The sequence below is a fragment of the Giraffa tippelskirchi genome, chromosome 3, assembly GCF_054371585.1.
Source record: "Giraffa tippelskirchi isolate mGirTip1 chromosome 3, T2T-mGirTip1v1.2.pri, whole genome shotgun sequence".
In the NCBI taxonomy this organism is placed as follows: Eukaryota; Metazoa; Chordata; class Mammalia; order Artiodactyla; family Giraffidae; genus Giraffa; species Giraffa tippelskirchi.
This window is the reverse complement of record NC_137277.1, coordinates 38,640,104-38,667,814: the sequence shown is the minus strand read 5'-3', so window position 1 is coordinate 38,667,814 and position 27,711 is coordinate 38,640,104. Positions and strand designations below refer to the sequence as shown.

Below are 27,711 nucleotides of genomic sequence, written 5' to 3'. Positions count from 1 at the left end.
ACAAACCATAGGAGTGTCAGTAGTACCTGTATCTTTTCGTGTTTTTTTGGCAGTACCTGTATCTTAATACCAAAAGAAATTATAGTTATTTTCCCATCACATTATAGGTATGCCTTAAAAAATATTTTAAGCTCATCACTTCAAAAGTAGCACAGTTATTAGATGTTGCTTTAATGCATTTAATGCATTAATAAAGAACACAGGTATGGAGATACAAAATTTTTTAAATATTTTGATCATTGTTTTAATACAACTGGTTCTTTATAAACTGTTATATATTTAAAAACAAGCTGTGCTGCTTCACATTTACTAAAACTGGACGATACAGAGATTAACATGACCCCTGCACAAAGATACACGCATATTTGTAAAGCGCTCCATATTTTTTTTGAAAAAAGAAAGAAAAATTAAAAATAGAATAAAAAATAAAAACAAGCTGGTGGATGGATAGCTGGAAAAATATGTGATAAAGCAGGCATAGTAAGATGTTAATGAACAAGCCAGGTGTTCGGTGTAAAATTTTTTCTGTACGTTTGAAAATTTTTCATAGTAAAATGTTGGGAAATAATCCGAGAAGGCGTCCCTAGGCTTCACCAGATCGCCAAAGGAGTCTGTGGCACACAAAAAAAGTTAGAAACCCCTGACCTAGAGGTATGAGTGTCCTTACTGTGCTACAATACCAGTGGGTTCTTCATCTCGGAGGCAAAGGACCCCAAGCCCCAGTGCAGAACCCAGGAGTTAAGACTGGTAGCCTTTCCTAGTCTAGGAAATGTAAAAGGTTTGCAGAACCACAGTGGGCCAGTGGTCTTTTCTCCCACTCCAGCAGGCCAACCTTAATCTCAAACCTCAGCTCTAAGGAGAGGAAAAGTTAGTGCAGGGGAGAACACTAGTCAGACCCAGGAACCAAGGGGTCTCAGTTCCCCAACCAGGGATTGAATCCTCACAGTGAAAGGGCTGAGTCCTAACCACTGGACCGCCAGGGAATTCCCTGGACTCTGTTTCTTCATAGCTTTTCCATTGACTTCAAAGCCCTGTCTGCACATAATGGTAATTTCGAGTCTTTCTGATATTTATACCTTTTCTCATCCTTATTTCTCTAACTAGGACGTATAAGGGTCTAAAAAGTTACCTCTGTGCCTACTTTTTAAAAAAATAATTTTTAGGGGTTTTTATTGGCTGTGTTGAATCTTTGTTGCTGCGTGCGGGCTTTCTCTAGTTGCAGCTAGCGGGGACTACTCTCTAGTTGTAGCACGTGCTTCTTATTGCTCTGGCTTCTCTTGTTGCAGAACACAGGCCCTAGGGCACGCAGGCTTCAGTAGTTGCAGCTCATGGGCTGTAGAGCAGGGGCTCAGTAGTTGTGGCACATGGGTTTAGTTACCCCTCAGCATGTGGAATCTTTCTGGACCAGGGATTGAACCAGTGTCCTTTGCATTACAACACAGATTCTTAACCACTGAAGTCCTGGCATAACTTTTATATGTACTGGGAAACCAAAAATCTGTATGCCTCACTTTATTGTGATATTTGCTTTGTCATGGAGTCTGGCACCAAACTTGCACTGTCTCTGAGGTATGCCTTTGAAGGAAAAGAAAGAAGTAAATTTGCTTAGATATTTCCCTGTTGTGTGTCCAGCTTTTCATTATTATAGGTGACTTGCAGTCTCTGCTTTTATACTTGTTCGTTGCAAATAAGATCCCACTGTGATTACAACAGTCAAGTCTTACATTGACTGCCTATAAGCTATTGACTGTCTGGCCTATGACTGGATTAGACCAATGTCATAGTCAGGAGACTTCATAAGGGATCAGTCCGTGAGGCTGAGATCCCAAAAGCCTCATAGCTCAGTCAAAGACAAACAAAAATAATGAAAGCACTTGAATTAGATAAAGAACACCAAGGGATCATAGGATTGCTTTCTACATTATATACTCCTGCTTCGCTTGTTTGCAATATTATTTATCACCCATGAAAACAAAGACTGTGCCACTGCACGGTTGAGAGTGGAGAGATGCGGTCAAGTTTTAACAGCATGGGGCATATAAATAAAATAAGGATACTAAGGGCAAAGTCAGCCTATAATGAGGCCCTAATCTCAGTGCCCCCAACTCCCAGGCCAGGTTCCCCCCCCCTGCGGACAAGCATGTCTCTCATTGAGACACAAAGGTCCCCTGAGCAAGTCACTCAGCAGGAAGCCAGGCTAGGACCCACACAGGATGTTAAGCAGACGATACAGAACAAAGTCCTGGTCTCCTTTCCCTCCTTGTTCCTGTTTTGGTAACCCCTGTTTTTCTACTTTTTACTTTTGTTCTGGGGGATGCTTTTTCGTGGCCTGATTTGAAATAACAGACCGCATACTTCGATCATAAAAATGCCAGTCTAGGAACTGCTTCCAACCACTGTCCCCCACAAAGATGTACTTCATGGAAGACTATTTTGGAATATGTTAATAGAAACAGCATGAAAAAAGTGCTCTTAGGCAAGTAAGGCTGGGAGATGCTGTATAACCTCCTCTGGGGGGGTGGGAATCACAAAGTATATCATATTTGCATATTAAAGGCGCATCTGTAAAGAAAATAGTTTAACTTTATTTACCACCAAATATTTCCCAGGTTTCTTTTCTGCACAATGCACAGGCACCTTGGGGACAATGTATGGTTAAAAAACACTCCACCAACAACTTGTTAGATTCCACACTCGGTCATCCTAAAGGGAAGGTCGTCTGTACAACACCCGGTCTCTAGAAGCTTCCGGACTGGCTGATACTCTCTCCGGATGGATGAGGAAGCTGCTCCTAATTATCTTCTTCCAGCAGACTCTCTGATTTTAGCTGGTCCCTTCTTATGCTCTCCAAGTTCAGCTCTCTGTATTTTCTTTTAAAAAAGCCACACTAAAACAAAGGGAGGGAAGACCAATTACAGGCCTAAGCTATCCATCTTTAGAAAACCATTTATCTTTTTGTTGCCAAATATCGCCAGTGTCCTCTGCTTCTTCTGCTTCCTCTGAATCTCCCCAGATGATCCAGTCCTTCGAGATCCATCTTACACGCTGCCTTCCCACAGCATTCTGTGTTCGGTCCCCAGTCAGAAGTGGTTTTCCACCTTTCTCTGAACCCCCACCCCACTTTCGCCTTTTTAGTTTAACTATTCTGCTAAGTACTATGGTTTCAGCTATACTGGATCTATTTATGACAAAGATAGCAAGAGATCAAGTACAGCCCCCTGCACATCAAGAAACTCACAATCTAGTGGGAAGAGAAATAAGGACAACACAGTATAACCACTGGTCCTTGGAAGGGTTTCTAGAGGGCAGTTCAAGGGAAAAGCATAAAGGTCAGCTCAGAGGACTCAGAAATCTCTGGGCTGAGTTTTAAGGGAAGAGCGACAGCAAGTTAAGAAGGAAAGGGCTTGGGAGGCGGGTATAGAGAGCCTCACTGCAAACACAGAGACACAAAGCTATTCAGTTCAGTGTGTTGAGGAAAAAAGCAAGACTTGAGGGTGGAGAGAGTAGAGGCAGACGTTAGATGCCTTGAATAGCAGTGGAAGAGTTTGAACATTAAATCAGGGGAAGGAAAGGAAGGATTTAAATAGGAAAGGAACAACAATCAGGTCCCTTTTAGGAAAATATCTCTGTACTCCAATTCTTCAATTAGATCTTGATCTTTTTCAGACAGAAACTGTCTGATTCATTTGCCTCAACAGGTGTGTGGCTGAAGAAGGAAAAGGGGTCACAAGGCGAGGGTAGCTGCTAGAGGTCAGGGGCTGGCTCTCTAAGCAGAATTCTGCCCAACACCAGAACCTTTATGAATGCGGGGGGAACTGACCTTGACTAGGATGACTATAATCACGATCAAAACCAGAAGGCCCCCGACACTGCTTTTAATGATGAGAGACAGAGAATACGCCTCCTCATCTTTCAGGAGGATGACAGTGATCTGCAACAAAACACAGAGATCACCCTGTAAGTCAGGTGAAGCAAAATGAGGTAAAAATTCCACATTAGTTTAAGTGAAACATGAGAACTTGGCAACATACCGTGTATTGATCCAGACTGACAACAGTAAAGCAAAAAGCTAAACCTTTCCTGATACAGTATTTAAAATTATCTAATGAGATTCTGGTTTCTGGTTCCACATGTAAGGGGCTTAGAAGTCACCACTCCATGCTAACAAGGAAAAAGGTAACCAGACTGAAAAATCAACAACTTTTCTTCACATGCCTTAAGAGAGGGGAGGACACCAGGCAAACCTGCTGCCACCAAGAGCAGAGGGACAGACAGACAGATGGACACAGAGAGCAGAGGCTCACCACGGCCAGGGAAGGAAATGCTGAACTGCAACTGATGGACTGCTGCAAGCACAACAGTAATGACTCTGGGGCTACAAACTCCAGGGAACCCAGCCACTGGGGTGAGGTTTACTCCAAGAGCTGGACCAGGTTCCCATAGTCAATGCTGGAGAAAAAACCCTTCGTACTTCCGGCAGGGGGAGGGGAAAGGGACCCACTTTGAAATAAGCCAAAGAACTCTGATCTGAACAAGGTCTGGGCTCGGGGGAAACTAGTTAACCCTAGCCTAACCTGCTGGATATAATGAGAACCTAACTGTTCTAGGGGAAGGGAAGTGCCCAACTCAAGCCCACTCTAGCCATCCTGTCCCACCTAAGGCGGTTGAAAAACACAGAAACAGTGAGGAAGTTCACAGGCCAGAGGCCCAGGCTCATTAAAAGACTGAGACCTAATCACAGAACCACAGAGCACCTCCCCTCCCCCACACCTCACCACATTAATGAAGGTCTGTCTACAGAAGTTCCTTTTACCTGGTACAGAATTTCCAGCTATCAAAAGAAAACTACTGGGCATACCAAAAGGCAAAAAAACAAAATTCGAAGAGAGAGAGAGAGAGTAAGCACCAGAACTAGATACGGCAAGAATGTCGGAATTATCAGACTGGCAATTTAAAACAGCCACAATGAATATGCTAAGGGCTCCAGAGGATAGAACAGACAGCACACAAGAACAAAGAGCGGACGGGTGATGTAAGCAGAGAGACGGAGACCCTAAGAAAGAACCAGAAGAAATACTAGAGATGAAAAGCTGCTGTGACAGGAACAAAGAATGCCTTCGACGCACTCATCAGTAGACTGGACATGGCTGAGGAAAGAATCTCTGAGCTAGATATAACAACAGAATCTTCGAAAAACAAAGAGAACAAAAACTGGAGGTGGGGTGGGGGGAGGGGTAAACCAGAGGACAGGAAAGTGATCTGATGACCAAAATACTTTATACAAACTATTCTGGTCTCTTATCTAAAAGTCCGCCAGGAGACTGTGACCTTCTGGTTGTGTGTGTGTGAGAGACAGAGTCTGAACCTGGCACGGGTTCAATCCCTGGTGGGGGAACTAAGAGCCCGCATGCCACATGCAGTGTGGCCCGAACAACAAGAAAAAGAAAACAAAAGGCATGTGAAGAAAAACTTTTGCTACTGACCTCTTGGCTTCCTATTCTGTATTCTGCCATGTGAAAATGTACCCCTGGGAGAGGTGGCAATTTTGGGCCAGCCATGAGGGAAGGCATCACCAGCACATAGTCAGGAGAGCCCAAGATTCGAAGGAGCCCGGCCACTGACCCTCCTCTGCCTCCACCCCCAGATAAACACAAGAGGCCTTTAAGGCACGTTAGCAGGAGGTGGGTTTTTTTTTTTTTTTGCAGCTGAAATGCACTTAAAACTTTGCTTCAGGTACTGAATTTTAAAAAAGGAAAATCACTGTGGGGACTCTACAATAAAAGCATCAGTAAGTAAAGGGGGAACATTTATACATAAATAAATGACTTAAGAATGTGCATATAAGACACTGTTAACAGGAACTCCTTTGGGGAGGAGGGAATCCAGGGTGTGGGAGACAAGGAGTTAAGGAATCACTATTTCCATTTGGGATCTTTGCATAAGACTTGGATTTTCTTGCTTTTCTTTTTTTTTTTTTCATCTGTGCAATGATATAATGGGGACACTTCTCTTTCTTCCACATCATTTTCTGTATTACACACACTCAAAAATAAACAAATGTTATTTCTGACATGTCTAGAGAACTGTGCCTTTCCCCTCCTCCAGGGAGCAAATCAGAGGAGCTAATGTTGAGCGATCCACTCTCACCCTCTTGACACTCAGGCTGCACTAAAGAGCTCACAGATGGACCATTTCTGGCACCAGCAGCCGCCTAGGTGAATGTCAACAAGAACGACAGCCCTGGCGGGGCACACACTGTTTTCAGCCCACATATCACAAAAGTATGACTTGCAGTCACACGTAAAACCTCTGCAAAACGAATCCAAGGGTTCCAGGACTTATTTTAAGATGTATAAGAGAATTCTGCGCTCCTGAGTATTGTAACCGTGGGACACTGTAACTAAACACTGGTATCACACACTAGGAAGCAAGTTAATACATATAATAAAAAAAATTCTCAACTAGGAAATTAAAAAAAACTTTTTCAAACCAAAGTGTATATAGGTGTTGATTCCAGCCTAGTTATAACAACCGAGACTTCCTCTGCTTAGGCCTCTTATTCAGTTGCCTCATTTCAGAGACAGAAAAACTTAGGCAGAAGCTGAGTAACTCAAGGTCATGGAGACAGCTGGCTGCAGAGTCAAGAGCAGAGGTGATAAGATTGAAACAGGAAGAGGGCAATAGCAAGTGCCTGTTTGTACAGGGGCGCTAAAGCCAGGCACAGGTTTCCCAGGACAACACCCAGAAAACCAGAAAACAGCCGGGGATTACCTTAGTTCTGTGGTTCTCTGTGTTGAGCCCCTCATACAGAGATTTGTTGAAAGATATTTCACCAAGGATCTGCAGCTCAGTCACATCTCTTAGTAACTATAAGATGGGGGAGAAAAAAAATGAAACATATTTTAGACATGGACCTACTGTACTTTTTTTGGGGGAGTTAACTTTTTTTAAAATTGAAGTATAGTTGATTTAAAATAGACTTCTAAAAAAATTGGGCTTACAATTCCTGGATAGCATCATTCTTTTTTTTTTTTTCCTAAGTCTTTATTGAACTTGTTAACAATATTGCTTCTGTTTTACGTTTCTGCTTTTTGGTCGAAAGGCATGTGGGATCTTAGTTTCCCAACCAGGAATCGAACCCATACCCCCTGCACTGGAGGGCAAAGTCTTAACCAGTGGACTGCCAGGGAAACCGCCCCTCCCCTCTCATCTTTCCCTTTAAATGTGTTCCTTCTCCAGTATTCCTCAGGTCTAATGAATGGCCTCAGCAACCACTAAGTTTCCCAAGCCAGGAAGACCTCAACTTCTTTTCCCTTACCCTTTACCTCACACCACACTCCCATCCCAAGTCAGTTCTTAATGATTTTTTTTTCCAGTCTCTCTTACACCTGTCCCTTTTCTTCCATTCTCATTGCTACTTCTTGAGCTCAGATCCCATCATTCTCACCTCGATCATCGCAAGATGTTAAACTTGACTTTAGTTCCTACTTTTGAATGAGTGCTCTGGGAAAGTCTCGCTAAGAAGGTAACATGTGAATTAAATATAAGAAAAAAAGCACACACATGAAGATCTAGGAGAAAAGCCGTCTCATGAAGAAGGAACAGCAAGTACAAAGGTCCAGTGGGCAGAACAGTATCGGCAAGCTGGAGTCTAAGAAGCAGGGAAGAGGAAAGTATTAGGAGGTGGAGGAATAGCGGAGAGCAGATTATAGGGTGCCTGGGACATCACTGAAAAAGATAAATTTTAGTCTAAGTGTATACAATTTTTTTTTTAAAGCAGATAAGTGGCATAGTGTTTGCTTTTAAAAGATAGCTGTTCCATGAAGAATGTCCATGGAGGGCATGGCAAAAGCACAGACAAGAAAAGCAGGGAGGAGGATACCGCAGTGAATCCAGCAAGAGGTGGTGACCTGAACAGCAGCAGCAGTGGAGATGGACAGAAGTGAATGGATTTAGAATACATCTGGGGGTGGGGATGGGGTAGAATGACAAGAGTTTGCTACTGGAACAGATAAGGGGATGTAAGAAAAAGGAGTTGGGACTTCCCTGGTGGTCCAGTGGCTAAGACTGAGCTCCCAATGCAGGGAACATGGGTTGGATCCCTGGTCAGGGAACTAGATCCTGCAAGTCACAACTAAGACCTGGAGCAACCAAATAAATAAATAAATATTAAAAAAAAATTTTTTTTAAGGAAAAGGAGTCGCCGCAAGGAATTCCTAGAATTCCTAGTAAGTCAGCAGTGTAAGGCATCCCAGATGGCTCAGAAGTAAAGAATCCGCCTGCCCATGCTGGAGCAGCAGGAGACGCGGGTTCCATCCCTGGTTCGGGAAGATCCCCTGGAGGAGGAAATGGCAACCCACTCCAGTATTCTTGTCAGGATAATCCCATGGACAGAGGAGCCTGGTGGGCGGCAGTCCGCCGGAACGCAGAGACGGACACCGCTGAGGACGCGAGTAACTCGTAAGTTACCCTAGTTAGTTACCCTGAGAGAGTGGGGAAGCAACAGGCTGGAGCAGAAGGTGATCAACAGACCTGTTTTGAACACGTTCTATTTGGAGATGCTATTAATATTATCGTTTCCAGGGAAGATGCCAGAGAAACGAGGATTAATCATATCTTACGTACCTGCTTTGGCTGATTCAAGGAGAGCTCTGCAGCCACGGTTACATTTTCTTTATCCGAGGTGACCTTACAGCTCACTGAATGCCATTCTTCCACAAGCTGGAAAAGGATGGGTGTTAATTAGCACGATCTCTTTATGGGGTGGAAAAGCTGGGAATTTTAACACTTAGCACACAGACAACCTCAAGGTCGAGGAATAAAGGGTGTGAGCAGTTTCTGCCCTCATTTGGTTCCAGCAAAGCCGCAACCCTGGCAAACGTGAGCCGGTGAAGAGGCTAAGGGACGCCTCGGGAACGCTCCGCCTGTACTTTCAGGGGAAACCTCGGCAAAGTACAATCCGGGCGTCTCACGTCACCAGCTTCAGGCCCTCCTCTCTCCCCAACGACCCCCTCTCTCCGGTCTTTGGGATGACTGCGCTCACCTGAACCAGATCGCTCCCACAAACGCGCTCGTGAGCCTGAGTGCACACAGTGAGGGCCTGAAACGACAACCATCCCAGTCCATCCCCGCAACACATTGAGAAAGCCAAGGCGCCATAATTATCCGCCCCCTCCCACTTCTCGCGAGATCCGTCGTGATTGCACGGACGCCCGGGCGCTAGGACCCGGCGGGCAGGCGTGTCTGCGTCTCGAGAAAGTCTCGCGGTGTTAGCATTTGAACTGCCTGGCGGGTGCAGGCCATGGCGGCGTCGTTCTCGCTACCCGCGAGTGGGCTCTTCCGAACGTACGGGGCAGCCGGCGGCGGGGGGCCGCGGCGGCGGCCGGGCCTAGCAGCCGTACAGTGGTTCCCGCCGCAGGACCGGAAGCGTTTCTTCAGCAGCAGTAGCAGTGACGCCAGCAGTGGTGGCCCCTCGCAGTCTATCGTCTCCGACGATCCTGACGACCCCGACTTCCCCGGCAGCCCGGTGGGTCAGCGGCGGAGGCGCGCTGGCGCCCGACTCTCCAAGGGCCAGCCGAGTCAGATCGCGACCCCGAGACGCCTGAGGCTGCGATCGCGGTGCCCGCAGAAGTGCAGCACCCCCTGCGGCCCTCTAGGACCGCAGTCCTTCCCCAACGGCAACCCGGGCTGCCTGAGCCCGGACCTAAGTTTGTGCGGCCGCCCCAGGGACGTCGGCGAGCTGGGCACCAGTGCCTCCCTGTTCAGCTCTCCGGCCTCTCCCGGCCCCGGGTTCCCTGCGCCAGAAGACAGCATCTGTACCGACCCTTCCACCTTTCTGGATGCAGCCTCAGAAGCTCCGAGCAACTTCCACCTCCCAGAAGCCTCCCTGGACCAGGCACCCCTCCCCTGTTCCCAGGATGCAGCGACAGGAGGAGGCAGGCTCACCAGGTTGGCCCACCAAGCCCAGGCCAGCCTCAGGTCAGCTCTCTTTAGCTTTTTGGACTCAGGAAATCCTGAGGATTCTGAGCTTGGGACAGATGGGAAGAATATGCGGGAGTTCTGCTGTGACAGGGAACTGGTGGGGAGGAGGCTGGAGAGCCCAGGTTTATCAGGCAGGGGTAAGAAGAGGGCCACAGACCAGGACTCTTTTCGAGAGATTGAGTCTCAAGAGTCTGTCCAGATAGAATACGAGGAGGCCCGTGGGTGCAAGGGCGGAATCACACCTGGGAAAAGCAACTGGCCTGAGAGAACCAGGCTAAGCCGAAAAAGGAAGCATCAAGGGACAGCAGAAACCTCCCTACTCCATCACTGCCAGGTTACAAAAGGCCAAAAGATGGAAGACGATTCATGTGTAGTCACCCAGGACCTGACTCGTTTACAGAATGTCTGCTCTTGGACCAAAGCCAGGGCCTCCTTCAGTTTCCACAAGAAGAAGATTGTGAGAGCTGTGTCTGAAGTGTGCATCTGCGACACCCTGGCCAGTTCTTTGTCTGAGTCCCTCATGTCAGAATATTCACACCACCCTGTCAGGAACAGAACAAGCTGTGCCCTGTCCCCCTGGCACTCCTCCTCTATGTATTTGCTAACTCCCTTAAAGACACAGCAGGTCACAGACAAAAAGACATATGATGCAGAAAAGCTTTATGAGGAATGCAATCAGGTGAGTCCCATCCCCTTCAGCGACTACCTCTCCGAAGAAAAACTGGAATGCTGTGAGAAGATCGGAGAAGGGGTGTTCGGCGAAGTGTTTCAAACAGTTGCTAACCACACACCTGTAGCCCTAAAAATCATTGCTATCGAAGGACAGGACTTAGTCAATGGATCTCATCAGAAAACTTTTGAGGAAATCCTGCCAGAGATCATCATCTCCAAAGAGCTGAGCCTGTTATCTGAGGAGGCATGCAACCGCACAGAAGGCTTCATTGGGCTGAACTCGGTACACTGTGTTCAAGGATCTTACCCTCCCTTGCTCCTCCAAGCCTGGGATCACTATCACTCAACTAAAGGGTCTGCAAATGACCGGCCTGACTTTTTCGGGGAAGACCAGCTCTTCATCGTGCTGGAATTTGAGTTTGGAGGGATCGACCTAGAGCAAATGAGAAAGAAGCTTTCCTCCATTGCCACTGCCAAGAGCATTCTGCACCAGATCACCGCCTCCCTCGCCGTGGCTGAGGCCTCACTGCACTTTGAGCACCGAGACTTGCACTGGGGGAATGTGCTCTTAAAGAAGACCAGCCTCAAAGAGATCCACTACACCCTCAATGGAAAGACGAGCTCCATCCCCACCCGAGGGTTGCAAGTCAACATCATCGACTACACCCTGTCCCGCTTGGAGCGGGATGGGATTGTGGTTTTCTGTGACATCTCCAGGGACGAGGACCTGTTTATGGGAGAAGGCGACTACCAGTTTGAGATCTACAGGCTGATGAGGAAAGAAAACAACAACTGCTGGGGTGAATATCACCCATATAACAATGTACTCTGGCTACATTACCTCACAGATAAGATCCTGAATCAGATGACCTTCAAACATAACACCCCTGCCTTGAAGCGAGTGAAGAAACAGATCCAGCATTTCTTTCAGACTATGCTGAACTTCAGCTCTGCCGCGGACCTGCTCTGCCAGCACAGTCTATTTAAGTAAGCCGGGGGTATTGACCATCCCCAAAGGAGAGGGCGTGGGACTGGAAGCCCCTGATTCTGTTTTTAACCTCTGTCCCCACAGCAGGGTGGGATTCCTGTTCTTACAAGTTTCCAATCAGCTGTTCAAACAAGAATTTTGTCTCCAAGTGGAAACTGAAATGTTTAAACCTAACAAATATTCTTTAAAAATAAACTATATGTGAGAACACCGTTTACAACTGAAAAGCCCTTCTTCTGTCAGCAGACTTCATTTTGTAAATTCCTTTCCACAGTTTCCTTTTTGAGCCTTGACACTTTGTGTAGCCTGGACAGAAAAAAAGAAAAATCAGGAACACCCAAGGCTTCTGCTGTCACACTGCTAAGAGCCTGTTGCTGTAGGTGTCATAAGGCTGGCTTTGGGAACCACACTACAGATGAGTCAACTAAGAGCAAAGAGGCTGTACCACCTAGGCAGACAGACTGGGAGACAGGAGGAAGAGAAGATGGTAGACAGTTTATAGGGAGAAGTGCCACATGTTTATCAATCTCATTTGCCAATCACAGAAAAGCAGAATTTATCCATGATTTTCAAAGGGAAAATAAATGTCTCCATGGCTACTAAAAAGGTTGAACTTTGCTTACTTTTTTCATCAAAGGAAGAAAAATTGAAATGTCGGTTTGGGCTGAGTAGTTAATATTCCTTATGAATATGACTTGGGTAATTTACTCCTAAAATGCATTCCCAGGTTAACTCATCTTTTTTCTACTCCTTTTTCTACAGTTCTAGTTTTTATACATTTGAGAATCCATAGTCACTCTGGAAAGAGATGTGATCGTCATATAGAACCACCTCTACGTACCTGAGTCTTGGTCAGGTTCGTCACTGTTAGGAACTGAAAACCTTGTAATTTAAGTGGAACACAAATTTGCAGCTGGAACTCGGCTCCAAAGAGGTTCTCCCCATGTATCTACAGGATAAAATCCAAGCAGAAAGTCACGGCTGGTGTTGTTTTGCCACCTATTGGCTTTGCGATGATGAGCAGAGCACTTACATTGAAGAGGAACTCTTTGTGGTGGGAAGACCCCTGGCTTGTGTTCATGTACATCACTGAGGGTCTGCAGTTGAGAGGACAAGGGTTAGGCCTCAGGGCCCCTTTCTCATTTTAAATAAACCTCAGTGCTATCAGTTGGATACACTAAGAGGGCCCCTGATTCTTAAGAGAGATCAAAGTTGAATAGCAAAATGTTGAGCAGTGGTAGGGCAGTTGGGATCAGGTTAGAATATTTGAATTTGGTCTCTTCACGCTGGTTCTGTATCTGATTATCATTCCTCAGGGAGGCCTTACTTTTTCTCTTCCTTTCTTCCCAATCCCTTAAGTCCTCTCTTCCCTCCTTAGCATCCCATCAGGTCCCTTTGGTATCAAGGCCTGTTGGCACTGTTCCTCCTTTGATTACAGCCACAGGGTTTCTAGGACGTAACAGTTAGTGCCCTAGAGATCAGTGGGAGCCTGGGTTCTAAGCATCCTCCTCTCAGGGAAAGGCAATGCCCACATCTACCCTGACCACTAGACCCACCCACAAAAGAAAATGCCTGAAGCTGTCCCGCAGGTGTGGGGTCCCTTGGAAGTACTTACTTGGGAAGAACTGCAATGAAGGCATGTTTGATTTGAAGGCTGTGAGTTTTATTGACCAAAGACCTTCTTTCATTGGAACTAGGAAATAAGAGTGTCAGTTTATAGCACCCCTGCTTTGTTCTCGTGGCTGCTTCTTACCTTGGCTTCCCAGGATCACTGGGGGTCAGATAGAAAAGACTCTTGGAGATAAACAGAGTACAGAAGACTTGCTGGAAGACCAGACTTGGAGAAACACTGATTTTAAAAGGGTTTCCCCAGGACTTCTCTGCTAGTCCAGTGGTTAAGACTCCATGCTCCCAATGCAGGGGCACGGGTTCAATTCCTGGTCAGGGAACTAAGGTCCTGCATGTTGCACGGTGTGGCCAAAAAGACAGTGTTTCTCAACCTTGAAAATATTGACACTTGAGGCCAGGAAAGTATGAGTGGCTGTCCTGTATATTGTAGGATGTTAACATCCCAGGTCTCTACCCACTAGATGTCAATAACACCCCCCACCAAAGTCATGCCAATCAAAAATGCCTTCAGGCACTGCCCCTGGGAGCAGAATCACCCCTGTTTGAGAACTTTACCAACTGTGTACCCCACCCTACCCCAAACATAGAGGTTTTGCAGAAGACAGAGCATCTCTGAGGTTAGATGAACCAAAATGAGTGCTCCAGTGCAAAACTCAAGTCTACCAGGCTATACCATAGTTTTACTTTGTCAATAAAGGAACATTTTAAATATCTCTGATAACAAGGGGAAGCCACGTCACTGCAGGGACACAGGTGCCTTCCTGGGGCTCCCTGAGGCTTCCCTTCTGGGGCAGTGAGGGAGTCATACCCCTGATGCACACACGTGGGAGGGAGCCTTTTTGCTGGACCACAGCCCAGGCTCCCTTGACCTAGGCATGACTTACTTGGTGACCATCACAGTGACGTTGGCTGTCCTGTTTGGAAAGGCACTCTCCTCCAGCTGCCAAACTAACGAAAAGTTTGCCTAGTTAAACAAAAAAAGGTGGATTGATTCCCGTTTATACCACTCACAATTCAAACTGCTTCCTACTAACTAAACAGACCTGGAAAACGTAATTCAATACTCCATGCTTCTGTAGCACAGCATGCTTTGAGGTCCATTATTCCACATAATACTCACAGTGTCAAGATGGGGTGAGCAGGGCAGACAGCATTATTCCCCCTTTACAGCCAAGGAAGCCGCTCGAGAGGTCTCCCACAACACAGAGATCATCAGTGGCAGGTCAGGGACTCCTCTCAGGGCTAATAACCCAAACCACCCCCAGCTTCACTCGGCTGTACAGGGGTGAGCCAACCTTGTCTCTGTGACTGTACCCTCACCTCCACCGCTCCTTACTTCCAGAGCATACTGGGCAGCTTTATACTCTGTTACAGATGACGGTATAGTCAAGGAAAGTGTGGAAACTGCAACTGGGAGATTCTAATGAGCCTGGGAAGTAGAAAACACCAACCCTAGGGTAGTGAGAAGAGTCAGCTAATCAAAACAGGCTCACGGGACTTCCCTGTTGGTCCAGTGGCTAAGACTCTGAGCTCCCAATGCAGGGGCCCAGGATTCCATCCCTGGTCAGGGAACTAGAGCCCACGTGCTGCAACTAAAAGATCCTGCATGCCACAACTAAGACCCAGAGCAGCCAAATAAATAGAAAAAAACAAAACAAAACAGACTCACAGATGACCTCTTGAGGATGGGGTGACCAATCTTGCAGTTCATGACCAGGACAGAAGCAGCTGGCTTAGGGTCACCACACTGAATGTCTGGAGAAGGAGGCTGTTAACACAAAAGACATGGTTTTGAAAAGGCCAAAAAAAAAAACAAGGCTCAGTTTCCTCACAACAACATGTCAGACACCCTGCCAGGAGCTGGGGATGCAAATAAACCAGTCTTTGTCCTCGTCTCCTTCACAAGTTGGGCAGGCAGAAGGGCTCAGTGCTAGATGGTTGAGGAATTTAAACACAAGGCTTCAGGAGGGCTTCTGTGAGAGCAGCACAGAAACAAGCAGTAGAGAAAGATGAGGTCCAACCAGGAGGAATCAGTCTTCCTGGGGAAGGAGACGTTTGAACCGAACCTTGGACCAATGGAAGGCCCCCTGCATTGCCACGCAGCCTTTTTCAGCCATGGTTCCTCATCTGGACCACTGAATACAGAAAATGGCTGAGTGACCAGTGTTTTCTTAATTCTCCCAAGGATGGTGGGTCTAGTTCCATTCTAGATGCTTAGGAGATCATGGCATGTAATGGGTGCTGTCCTAGCTCAAACAGCCTCAGACCACCAGGGACACACCCGTGGTAAGACAGAGCCAGGTTTGTTGACTCAGTAGAGTGACAAAAACTGCACTGTGGTGTATCTCACCAAACAAAGGAAAAGATAGTTATTAAAGGATTCTGGGGAATGTTAGAGTTTGGGGAAATATAAACAAAGCATTGTTTTATAGGCTCAAAATAAAGCAGGGATGGGACTTCGCTCACGATCCAGTTCAGGTTTGATCCCTGGTCAGGAAGCCAAGATCCCACACGCCTTGCAGCCAAACAACCAAAAGGTAAAACACAAGCAATATTGTAACAAATTCCATAAAGACTTTAAAAATGGTCCACGTGGAAAATAAAAAATCCTAAAAAAAAAAAAAAGCCAGGGCTATGTGTAAAAGGGCCACTCAACATCAGTTCTGGGCTGCAAAGTGGACCCAAAGACCCACTTCCTTGGAAACTATTCAGGTGAATGTGAAAATCTGTGTAGAGAAACATTTTATCTGAAGTTTCAAGCCTCAGATGGAAAATGAGAATGCTTCTCTTTGTCAAAACAGTTTAGACTCTCCAGGCAACAGTAAGATGGTTGCATAATTACAGATAAAACTTCAAACAGCAGCTCTTTCCCTGCCGCCTCGGAGCCGCGCGGAGGCGGAGGCTCGGGTGCATTCAAGATTCGGCTCCACCCGTAACCCACCGCCATGGCCGAGGAAGGCATTGCTGCTGGAGGTGTAATGGACGTTAATACTGCTCTGCAAGAAGTGCTGAAGACAGCCCTTATCCACGATGGCTTAGCACGTGGAATTCGCGAAGCTGCCAAAGCTTTAGACAAGCGCCAAGCCCATCTATGTATGTGTGCTTGCATCCAACTGTGATGAGCCTATGTATGTCAAATTGGTGGAGGCCCTTTGTGCTGAGCATCAAATCAACCTGATTAAGGTTGATGACAACAAGAAGCTAGGGGAATGGGTAGCCCTCTGTAAAACTGACAGAGAAGGAAAACCCCGTAAAGTGGTTGGTTGCAGTTGTGTGGTGGTTAAGGACTATGGCAAAGAATCTCAGGCCAAGGATGTCATCGAGGAGTACTTCAAATGCAAGAAATGATGAAATAAGAAACTATGAGTTCTTGTTTTTAAAAAAAAAAAAAAACTTCAAACAGCAAAGTTTCTGACTGCCTATGATTTTAGAGAGCAAAATTTCTCAGTGTTACAATACTTTACAGCTGCTGGGTGTCCTTGGGAGAAATACTGTTTTCCGGTATCTTGCAGCTGGCTTTGAGTCTGTGCTCCCAGGCTGAGGTTATTACTCAGAGCAGAGGAGACTTTTACTTTCCAGTCAAGCTAATTTATTATAGATTATTTCTCTCTCAGAACTCTAGTTAAGAAAGTCTGCAGGCAGAAGGAGTGATTGGGCTGCAAAAGAGCACCATTGATGTTTAAGGCAGAGAATGATATGACTGGATCCATGGCTTATTGTTGGATTAGAGGGAATTTGTCTAGTTAATAATCATTTATTGGATGGACGAGGATGAGGCAGGAGGCAGAGTTAGGAGGTTTCCATAACCAAGCAGAGATGCGGAAAGGGAAAGTCATGAGCCATGTGGTTCCAAAACTGCTGTCATAGTTACCTTCTGTATCCTCTTAAACTGCAGGTTTCTGGGGAAATTCAAAGCCACGCTCGTCATGTAGGAATCTTCCCCAGAGTTAGTCAGGCTAATGTTCATGGTCAGCTCTTTTGTGAGACCCACCACCAATTCCTGCCTGCACAGGGTACCCAAAGAGATAAATGTTACCAGTTTATTTAATCTGCGAAAACCTCAGTGCAAAGCAATAGCACCTTCTTAACTTCTTAGATAAATTGCCTAAAGGATACATTTAGCCTAGATCTTCTTCCCCACAACAGAAGCGAGCACCTGGACTACCATACCCACCTCAGTTGCTGTGTGACATGACCATTTATTTAGTGTTTACCATGTGTTGGGGACTGTGTTAAATGTTTCACACTCTGCTAACCCTGGTGATAACTCTGTGAAATTGTTGGGTTACTCTCTGTGCTGCAGTGAAGGGAACAGAAGCCAGGGGAGGCTCACTCACTTGCCTGAGGTCCAACAGCCCTGAAAAGGAGTTGGGAGAATCAGATCTAAATCCTCTTTCTACCACCAGCTCACTGCGACCCCAGGCAACGTACTTTGAGACACAGATTCATCCATTTCACGTACGTTTACGGGGGACTTTGTGCCAGACACTCAACGCAGGAGAAACAGCATGCGGGGGACAGACGCTGCCCTCACCCCTGCCTTGGCCTCAGCTTTCCCACCACAAAATCACCCCGGCCCCAGGTTACAGGCTGTGAGTTAAGACACGAGTCTGTTTAGCATGGAGAAGAGAAGATGTGGGGACCGGTGAGGGCTTCCTTCACTCTGAGGCATCGTGGGGACCCGGAATGCACAGCTACTCTCAGTAATTGAGACCTACAGGAAAACACATTAACGACACGAAGAAAACTTTCTAACCATCTGAAAAGTCTTAAAATAGAATGTGCTGCTCTGGGGAGAGATGTGACCTATGTCTTATTGAGTCATTTTCGTTTTTTATCGCAGCTGAGAGGAGGATAGCGGGCAGTGACAGAGCCTGTGTGGGGATCCATCTGGGAGATGACACAGGCCTGAAATAAGACAGTAGTAGTGGCGATGGGGAGGGTGATGAGGCCATGCTTGCAAGCAGAGCGCAAAAGAGACAGGAGCTGGGGACTCCTCTGCCAGTGCAATGGTTAAGGCTCAGTGCTTCCAGTGCAGAGGGTGTCGGTTCGATCCCTCATCAGGGAACTAAGATCCTACATGCCATGACCATGGCCAAAAACTGAAAAACTTTTTTTAAAAAAGAGAGTCGAGGATGTGTCCTGAGTTTCAGTTTCAGAGTTTCCAGCTTGGATGACCCAGTGGGGCTAGTCGTGATGGGGAGAACACAGCGGGAGACCAGAGGGTAGAAACTGACGAGATGAGTTCAGTCCGGGACATGACGAGAAGTGCTCAGAGGACAGGAAGGCAGCGACATTGAAATGTCAGTTGGGTGTCCTGTCTCAGAGCCCAGCAGAGAGATCTGAGAGTCACTGGAATATGTACCAGGGATTCTTAACTCGAGGTCCAGGGACAGTTTCAGAGTTCCCTGAATGCAAACATTTTATGTTTGCAAGTGTGATCTTCTAAAGACAAGTGTCTGTAGTTTACCTTAGATTCTTCAGGAGATTCACGTCCACAAAAAAGGTCAAACCACTGAGACATTTGGATGCTAAGGATTAGGCTCGATACTTTGGGAACAAGACGAGACTGCCAGCTGTGGACACTAGGGGGTGATGTAGGGCCAGCTGTTTCACAGTCTATTCCACAAGGACTTGGCTGGGAGGGTTTTAGGGGCTGTAATGAATTCCCTGTTAGAAACAAGTCTTGTTGGGCTGGATTCCAAAGCACTCAAAAGCCTTGACTTGGCTCCTCCATGACTGAGACAGGCAGCGCTAAGCTATCCACATCTGAAACACAAGTCCTGCAAATGTCTATGAAAAGGTTTCTCAGGACTCAGACAGAACAGAGCTCTTCTTCAGGGATGCCAACTCAGCCAACTGGCCATCAGTGTCATGTTCTGCACACAGCACTAGGTGTGGGGGAAAGGGGCATTTTAAGGCCAGCACATGTCCAAAACCAAACTCATGCAACCCACTCCAGTATTCATGCCTGGGAAATCCCATGGACAGAGGAGCCTGGCGGGCTACAGTCCATGGGGTTGCAAAAGAATCGGACACGACTTAGCGACTAAACAACAACAACAAATCATATTAACAACAGAAATGATAGACAATTACAAGGGAAATGGGAAGGAAATCCAAAAAAGAGGAGATATGTGTATATGTATAGCTGTACAGTAGAAATTAACACAACAATGATTAGCAACTATAATCCAATCAAAATCTATTTTAAAAAATTACCAAGCTCATGACCTCTTCTCCCCACCTTGCCTTCCAAAACCATTCTTCCAAAAGCTTTCCTAGTTCAGTTCTTGGCATCAGCATCATTCTAGAATTCAGCATGGTCCAATAGAACTTCTGAAGTAATGGAAATGACCTATTATATATCTGTGCTGCTCAAAACCACCAGCCATATGTGGGTATTGAGCATGTGAGATGTGCCTAGGGCAACTAAAATCTTCTTTAATTTTAATTCATTTCAATTTAAATAACCACATGTGACCAGAAGCTATTGTGTTGGACAGCACAGTTCTAGATGCTCGGGCTGGAACCCTGAAAGACTTCTTAGACCCCTCTCTCTCACTCCCCACATCCAATCTGTCATCCAATCCTGCGGGCTCTACCTTCAAAATATAACCACCTTCATGGCTACCACTCTGGCCCAAGTCATATCACTTCTCGCCTGAGTTATCACAATAAGCTGCCTAGTGTCACCCTGCCTCCACCTCTGCTCCTACAGTCTATTCTCAACATAGCAGCAAGAATGATCCTATTGGGACTTCCCTGGTGGTCCAGTGGTTAAGAATCCACCTTCCAATGTAGGTGACGTGGGTTTGATCCCTAGTCGGGGAACTAAGATCCCACATGGTGCAGGGGAACTAGAGAACCCTAGCGCAGCAACAGAAAGAATGCACACACAAAAAGAATGATCCTCTTAAAGTGCATGGTCATATCATTCCTCTGACTTCCCAGCTCACAGTAAAAGTCCTCATGGAAATGGAGCCACATATGATTTTTCCTCCCTCACATGGCAACATCAATTCAATGGACATGAGTTTGAGCAACCTCCAGGCGATAGTGAAGAACAGGGAAGCCTGGCATGCTTCAGTCCATGGGGTTGCAAAGAGTCAGACAAGCCACCCACCAATTCACTCTGGTGTCCTGGCCTCTTCCTCCCACCTCCAAGTGCCCAACTCAGGGCACGACAGGTGCTCTTCCTTCAGACACCCACAGAGTTCATGCCTCCATCTCCTCTTGCATGAACCCAAACATCACCTTCTCCATGAGCCCTTTCCAGACCACTCTATTTGAAACTGCAACCTCAACCTCATCTCCGGCACTTCCCTCCCACCTTCCCTGTCTTCTTTTTCTTCATAGTACATCTTTTCAACACAAAGTTGACTTACATATTATCTTGTCTCCCTAATCAAAATTGTGAAAATGAAAAAGGGGCTTCCCGTATCTCCCAGCACCTAGAGTGCTGGGCACAGAGGAGATGCTCCCTAAGTATGTAATTAATTAAGTAATTTGGTTAAGCAGTGAGCCAGGGAAGAAATTATCTCTAAGTGAGGGGGTCCTAGGAGTGAAGGACACTGGGTTATGGAAAGAAATCTGGGTGTAAGTCCATCCAGTGATCACGGGACCCCACACAGGCCTGCAACTACTGACTCTTCCCAAATTTATAACATAAAAATACAAATCTGTCTTGCCTCCCTCACTGGGTGGCTCATTGGGGAAGCAATGATATAATAAGTGCAAAAGCCCTTTGTGGGCTACGAGGGAAAGAAGGAGGAAGTGAGTGATCCTGGTGAGGGGTTTGCCCCAGTAAGCCTTCAGGAGGAGAGTTAACTGCAGAAACCATGACGACTGGATTCAACTCACTGAGAGATGGTGGTGGCCAACTGTAACTCCGCGACACAAAACAGCTTATTCTTGCAGTTCTTCTCGTAGGGCAGCTGTAAGCAGACAGAGAGGGGCAAGATCAGCCCAGGGACCCCGCCATCCCCAGCGGCCTTGCTTCGTGATCTTCTCCCTAGGACATGTGTGTCCCTTCCACTGACTCTGAGAAGTATAGGTGAGGCTGACAGGCTAAGGTTGTGTCCACATGGCTGTGAGAGATGTGACTGTGTCATTTCTTGATTTGTCAGGCACGGGGGTGTACTTGGTCCTACAACACAGGTATCATGCATCAGGCCACTGGCCAAGGTCAAAAACAGGGTGACCTTTGTGAAATGGCAGGAGTAGCTGTCACTTGCATATTATGCTAATTAAGTAGCAACACTCACAACTCACTACTCTGAACATTTGGGGGTGGGTGAAACCATATGAAGAAAAGCCTCCTTAGTCCTCTTAAGTAGAGAAGGAACAGCAGGGGACAAATTGCGGGGGGTACCTAACCGAATATTGTCAAGGTTCAGTCCCGTGAGCTAATCTACCCCCATGGCTAGTCTTCTCTGTAGGTTAAATATTCCCCCTTGCAGTCCTGCCTACACCAAACAAATTCAGAAACTACAGTGGGCCCCAAAGGTCCAGGTAAGATTGAAAAGCTCCAGCTCAGGTTGCAAAGTCACGTTTTCTATAGGAGCAGGTCTATTTTTTATTATGAAGGAGACATAGCCAGTTCCCTACCTGGGGAATAGCTGCATTTATCTTCCCAGCAGCCAGCGACCATCACAGTAGCTTTATGCAAGGACTGTTTCCCTGATTGGAGCTAGAGTGAGAGCCCAGAGCAAGAAAGAATACCTTCCACTGCCCAGAGAAGGGAGATGCAGATTGCAGAAGTCAGAGCTTGGGGCTCTATCTGACTGGGTCAACAATTGAGGGCTTTTTTGGTTTTTTTAGTTTTGCTTTTAATATAGCCAAGCAGCTTGTTCTCTTTCAATAGTATTAAAACATCCTAAGCTCCCAGCTAGAGCTCATTCTCTAGAAACATCTATGTGCTTGCTGCTGCTGCTGCTCAGTCATGTCCGACTCTGTGACCTCATGGACTGTAGCCCGCCAGGCTCCTCTGTCCATGGGATTCTCCAGGCAAGAATACCAGAGTGGGATGCTATTTCTTTCTCCAGGGGATCTTCCCGACCCGGGGATTGAGCCCACATCTCTTGCATCTCTTGCACTGGCAAGCACATTCTTTACCACTGTGCCACCTGGGAAGCCCATCTATGTGCCTAAACACCAAATAATTTCCCCTCACACATTTCCTCAGTGGGATAATTTTTTTTTTAATCTCTTTGCCAAATCATCAAATTAATCATCGATTAAGATTAGAATCCTGAATGGATGTTAAACAGGATACATCATGGCTCAGCAGGTAAAGAATCTACCTGCAATGCAGAAGACACAGGAGATGCAGGTTCCTGATCCCTGGGTCAGAAAGATCCCCGGAGGAGGGCATGGCAACCCACTGCAGTATGCTTATCTGAAAAAATCCCATGGACAGAGGCGCCTGGCAGGACACGACTGAGTGACTAAGCACATGCAAATGTAATCTCAGAGCATCTCCTCATAATATACTTATTAATTACAAAGGGAAATAGCCCCTGTGTGACTTTCTGTGTACAGGGCAGGTGGGCTCCAGTCCTGTCCCCACACAGGCCTTCCATTATAAGAGACCGGTGCCAAGTATCCCTATGCTTCATTAAATATGTAGCAGGCACCTTTTGTGAACAGAAAAGAACCAGCCTTGGGAGTCATTTGGAGACACTTATTACCCACCAGTGAGGTCCTGGGCAAATTAACACCATCTCAGGAGCTCTATTATCCCCGTCTATGCAGGGAGGGTCCTAAACGTTGTCTGAAGACCCTCCCAACTTTAATATTCTTTGAAGATAAGGGAGCAGGGACTTTTACAGGGGTGGCACCCGGGAGAGTCTTGTCCTAGCCAAGTCACCTGGAAGATGGCAGAGGGCTCAGCATAGAAGTCCAGGATTGGTTGGGGTTGGTCCATCCGGCCCTCCGGGGTCTGGAGGTGGTAGCTGACCTTGACAGTGATATTTGAGAAGCAGTCCTCCTGACACAGCTGCACAGTCACCAAGGAATGCGGGGTTGGAGTTGGATGTGGGGGAGAAGATGACAAAGAGAATACTTTTAACTTTGATGTGGTTACAATATTAAAGAATGACAGGGGTTAAGCTAGGAGTCCTAAGTCTCTTCCAAGTAAGCCAGGCTGCCAAGAGCATTGGGAAAACCTCCCTTGATCTGCCACGGCCTCAGGCCTCCTAACTCCTTATGTTTCCTATCCTAGTCACAGAGGGGTTCTGGCCAGCAGGAGTTAAACACCAGCTTGGACTTAGAGAACAAAGGGGAGTCAAGAAGAGGAAGAGTCATGGTCTCAGCTATGTTTACAAAGATCTTTCTTGAAGTGGCACAGAGGACATATTAGAAAAATAAAAACTGTAGACCAGAACTTCACTGGAGGTCCTGTGGTTAAGACTCCGTGCTTCCAATGCAAGGGTCATGGGTTCAGTCCTTGGTGGGGGGACTAAGATCACACGTGGTGCACAACAAAACAAACAAACAAAAGAACCCTGAAGACCAGGAGATGGCCTGGGATGCCACTTGCCATTCTCTTTGTTTATGGAGACTTTTTGCCAGGTGGGAGCTTTGAACACCTGAGAATAGGTGAGCAAAAGCTTTGGCTGGAAAAGCTAGCTATGCTTGTCCTTAAGGAAGCCACAGACTTGCTAGAAGTCTTAATCCATTTAACAACCAGAACAGATGTTGAAACAGAAGTGTAGTCTGAAGCATAATTTATGAGTTTATTGGAATACATGATCCTTTGAGGTCCACAGTTTTGGGTGCTGGCAGACTCTGAGTCCTGACAAATACATTTTTTCATGTTTCTAGGCACCTTTGTCAGGAATAAACTTTTGTAAATGACAACTTTTGTCTTTCTGTTTCTACTTTGCCTCACTCAGGTTTTCCAATGTCGTCTCACATAAGGACCTTCTGCCCCACCGTTGTTATCAGGTGGGGGAGGGAGCTCTGTTATTTCCCATGTATTACCAAGAAAAAAGGCAGCAATTACAGGATTTCCCTTTTTGTCCGGTTTCTAGGAAACTCAGAGATTTACTTAGTGTTCAATCTCTGTAGGTTGCTTTAACTTGGTTTTCTGGTACCAAAACCCCCATCTCTCACATCATCATGTGATTCTTGATCTATTATGATTGTTTTAGTTGCCTCATTTGTGCGTATGGATCCCTGTACTTCACTCCATGCACCTCAGTTCTTTTCTCAACAATACAGACCCCCTCTGGGAACTTCCCTGGCGGTCCAGTGGTTAAGACTCCTTGCTTTCCCTGCAAGGGACACAGGTTCGATCCCACATGCCACGCGGCATGGCCCAAATAAAATAAAACAGATAACCAACAAGGACCTACTGTATAGCACAGCACAGGGAACTCTGCTTAATATTCTGTAATAATCTAAATGGGAAAAGAACTTGAAAAAGAACAGATACATGTGTATGTATAACTGAATCATTTTGCTATACACCTGAAACTAAAACAACATTGTTAATCAACTATGTTGCATGCTCAGTGGTGTCTGACTCTTTGAGACCCCGTGGACTCTAGCCCCCAGGCTCCACTGTCCATGGGATTCTCCAGGCAAGAATACTGGAGTGGGTTGCCACTTCCTTCTCCAGGGGATCTTTCTGAGGACCCAGGGATAGAACCCACATCTCCTGCACTGGGAGGCAGATTCTTTAGCACTGTGATACCTGTGAAACCCCTGTTAGTCAACTATACTCCAGTTTATACTCCAGTATAAAATAAAAATAAAAAAATTTAAAAAAAACAATGAAACAAAGAAATCTTTAAAAAAAAAAAAAAGACAAACAGACCCCTCTGGACTCTTGGAAACTCCTCCACTCACCTGTCCATCTGTGGGGATGAGCGAGAAGGACTCACAGAGACGGGGCCTCCTGCCCCACTCCCTAAGGGAGCTCTGATCCATCTTCTTGTCTGAATGCTGCAGCCGTTTCCTCTGCTTCACCACATCCACGTCCAGCGTGAAGTTCAGAGAGGTCCCATCAAGGCCTGGGAATGAAGATGAGATCTTTCCGATGAGCCAGGGAGGTCAAACTCCAGACCAAGGGCTCTCCTGTGAGCCCCTCTTGAGTGGTGTCCCCCACGCAGGCACTTCCCCGAGTTTCTTCTTCATTTCAAAGGTACTTTTCTCATGTCTTCTGTCCCCTGGTTAGGGTCCCTCAGTGCCCCAGACCCAAACCTGGGGCAGAACATCCCCAGGGCTAAGTCACTCTTCCCTATGGGAAGAGTGCTTTTAGGGAGGAGGCTGGGATTGAGGGGAGAAATATGGAGGAGGAAAAATTCAAGGAAGGGAGAGAGAGAGGCCATAGAGTAAAACCCGAGGAGAGCAGAGCTGGAAGAACCTTGTGGATTACCTGGGCCAACTCCCTAACTGTAGAGAACCATAACTGGGACCCCAGCTTCCCTGGTGGCTCAGTGGTAGAGAATCTTCCTGCCAATGCAGGAAACAGGGGTTCAATCCCTGGTCCAGGAAGACCCCACATGCTGTGGAGCAACTAAGCCTGTGCGGTACAACTATTGAGCCAAGTCTGAGTGCCCTAAAGCCTGTGCTCTGCAACAGGAGAAGCCACCACAATGAGAAGGCCACACACCACAACTAGAGAATAGCCCCCACTTGCCGCAACTAGAGAAAAGCCACACGGCAACGAAAACCCAGCACAGCCAAAAATATATAAAATAAATAAATATTAAACAAAACAAAACACCAGGCACGGAGAGTGAAGGACGCCTGCCCAGTGTCATATGACCACCCAGCAGATGCTGTTCAGGCTCTGTGGCCCAAACCTTTCAGCCTGTACAGCTAGAAATGACAGGGCTGCCCTTTTCTAATGATCAGACTTGATCCTGGACTCCTGTGGTAAGGCCAGGACACCTGAGAGGGTGCTTTCTGACCTGCAGGAAGTAGAGCAACTTCTCGGGGATGGTGACTGAGAGACGAAGCCCTGGGGACTGTTTCTGGGGATTTGTGCTGAAGGAGACCTATTGGGTTGGCAGTAAGTACCTGGGCTGGGAAAGTCATGCCTACCCTCTGCCTTCCAGAAGGTCTCCCAGCCAGCACCAGCTAAGGGGATGGGAAGGGAAGCCAGGCCTCCAGCAGATTATCCAGTCCCCCTGGACTAGGGAGAAAGTGGAGGGAGGGAAGGGGAGAAGGTGTAATCAGAGAGAAAGAGGAGAGGCACCTACGCACACACAGGCGTGGGCACAGTAGCTGGAGATGGAGAAGTGCCTGCCTTTTTCCAAGTCTTCTTTCAGAAACTCAACCCTTCAATCCAAGGATGGGATCCAATGCCCCTCTTCCCAAGAGGATCAGAAAGACTCCTTCAGAATGTAGACTTAACAGCAGGTCACCCTTTTCTGGGGTGGTTCCCATTAAACAGAACCTAAAGTCAAAGGAGAGCCAAAGAACTGATGCTTTTGAAATGTGGTGCTGGAGAAGATTCTTGAGAGTCCCTTGGACTGCAAGGAAATCAAACCAGTCAATCCTAAAGGAAATCAACCCTGAATATTCATTGGAAAGACTGATGCTGAAGCTGAAGCTCCAATACTTTGGCCACCTGATTTGAAGGACTGACTCATTGGAAAAGACCCTGATGCCAGGAAAGATTGAGGGCAGGAGGAGAAAGGGGAAACAGTGGATGAGTTAGTTAGATAGCATCACCGACTCAATGGACATGAATCTGAGCAAACTCCAGGAAATGGTGAAGGACAGGGAAGCCTGGCGTACTGCAGCCCATGGGGTCAAAAAGAGTCGGACACGACTTAGTGACTGAACAACAGGTCAAAGGAACTAAAATCTAATAGAGGGATTTCATAACACCCCACCCCTACCCAGCCCTCTTTCTCTTCCCCTCCCCCCACTGAAGCCAACAAGGAGTGACCACAGCACTGGACAGGTCAGCTAGGCTGCCTGTTACCTGATTCGGCAGCTAGGGTTGCAGAGTTGATTTCAAAACACAAACACACATTCACGCTGCTGCTGAAGCCAATGGGCAGTGCCTTGGGAGTGAAGTTCATGGACACCTTGAGATGAACCACAGGTCTTGAGCTAAGGAAGACAGCAAAGGGGCACATGAGAAGTGACCACAGGACTTCTGGATCAGTGTCTGGCTCTCCTATTCATTCAGTGAATATTTACTGAACATCTCTCATATGCCAAGTGCTCTTCTGAGTCCTCAGAATATAGCAGAGAAAGAGACAAGCCTTGCTCTAGTGGGAAAACAGACAACTAGCAAATAAACAAGAAAAAACAGGAAAATCCTCTGTGCAGGAAAAGGTATGTTAAAAATAAAATAGGATAAGGTAATAGAGACTAGGGGCTACTGTGAAGTAGATGCATTGTTATTCCCATTTATAGATGAGAAAACTGGAACTTAGAGATTCTGCCCAAGGACACACTTAAGTGCAAGCTAA

General features: G+C 46.7%; 2 protein-coding genes and 2 pseudogenes across 3 annotated transcripts in view; 3 read left to right on the top strand and 1 right to left on the bottom strand.

Moving 5' to 3' along the window:
• The first annotated feature begins 292 nt into the window (after window positions 1–292).
• LOC145543932 (U6 spliceosomal RNA) lies at window positions 293–387 on the top strand (annotated as a pseudogene).
• Window positions 388–2,563: 2,176 nt separating this feature from the next.
• Window positions 2,564–27,711, bottom strand: part of ITGAE (integrin subunit alpha E) — a 59,568-nt gene continuing 34,420 nt past the window's right edge. Inside the window, exons 17-31 of one of the 2 annotated variants that reach the window (XM_081579910.1) lie at window positions 27,216–27,346; window positions 25,127–25,290; window positions 23,142–23,270; window positions 21,134–21,207; window positions 17,142–17,274; window positions 14,940–15,038; window positions 14,155–14,234; window positions 13,257–13,334; window positions 12,675–12,738; window positions 12,483–12,590; window positions 9,044–9,100; window positions 8,626–8,721; window positions 6,772–6,867; window positions 3,821–3,931; window positions 2,564–2,887 (exon numbers count right to left, since the gene is read on the bottom strand). In XM_081579910.1, the coding sequence (XP_081436036.1) occupies window positions 2,792–2,887; window positions 3,821–3,931; window positions 6,772–6,867; window positions 8,626–8,721; window positions 9,044–9,100; window positions 12,483–12,590; window positions 12,675–12,738; window positions 13,257–13,334; window positions 14,155–14,234; window positions 14,940–15,038; window positions 17,142–17,274; window positions 21,134–21,207; window positions 23,142–23,270; window positions 25,127–25,290; window positions 27,216–27,346 (1,516 nt within the window). In that variant the 3' untranslated portion in view covers window positions 2,564–2,791. Of the gene's footprint in view, window positions 2,888–3,820; window positions 3,932–6,771; window positions 6,868–8,625; window positions 8,722–9,043; window positions 9,101–9,268; window positions 11,948–12,482; window positions 12,591–12,674; window positions 12,739–13,256; window positions 13,335–14,154; window positions 14,235–14,939; window positions 15,039–17,141; window positions 17,275–21,133; window positions 21,208–23,141; window positions 23,271–25,126; window positions 25,291–27,215; window positions 27,347–27,711 lie in introns of those variants that run through there. The other variant, XM_081579911.1, reaches the window with a different exon arrangement.
• Window positions 9,302–12,247, top strand: HASPIN (histone H3 associated protein kinase). The gene has a single exon (XM_081579912.1). It carries the CDS (start codon window positions 9,302–9,304, stop codon window positions 11,642–11,644), a length of 2,343 nt encoding a protein of 780 aa, XP_081436038.1. The 3' UTR covers window positions 11,645–12,247.
• On the top strand, window positions 16,140–16,663 carry LOC145542013 (small ribosomal subunit protein eS12 pseudogene; annotated as a pseudogene).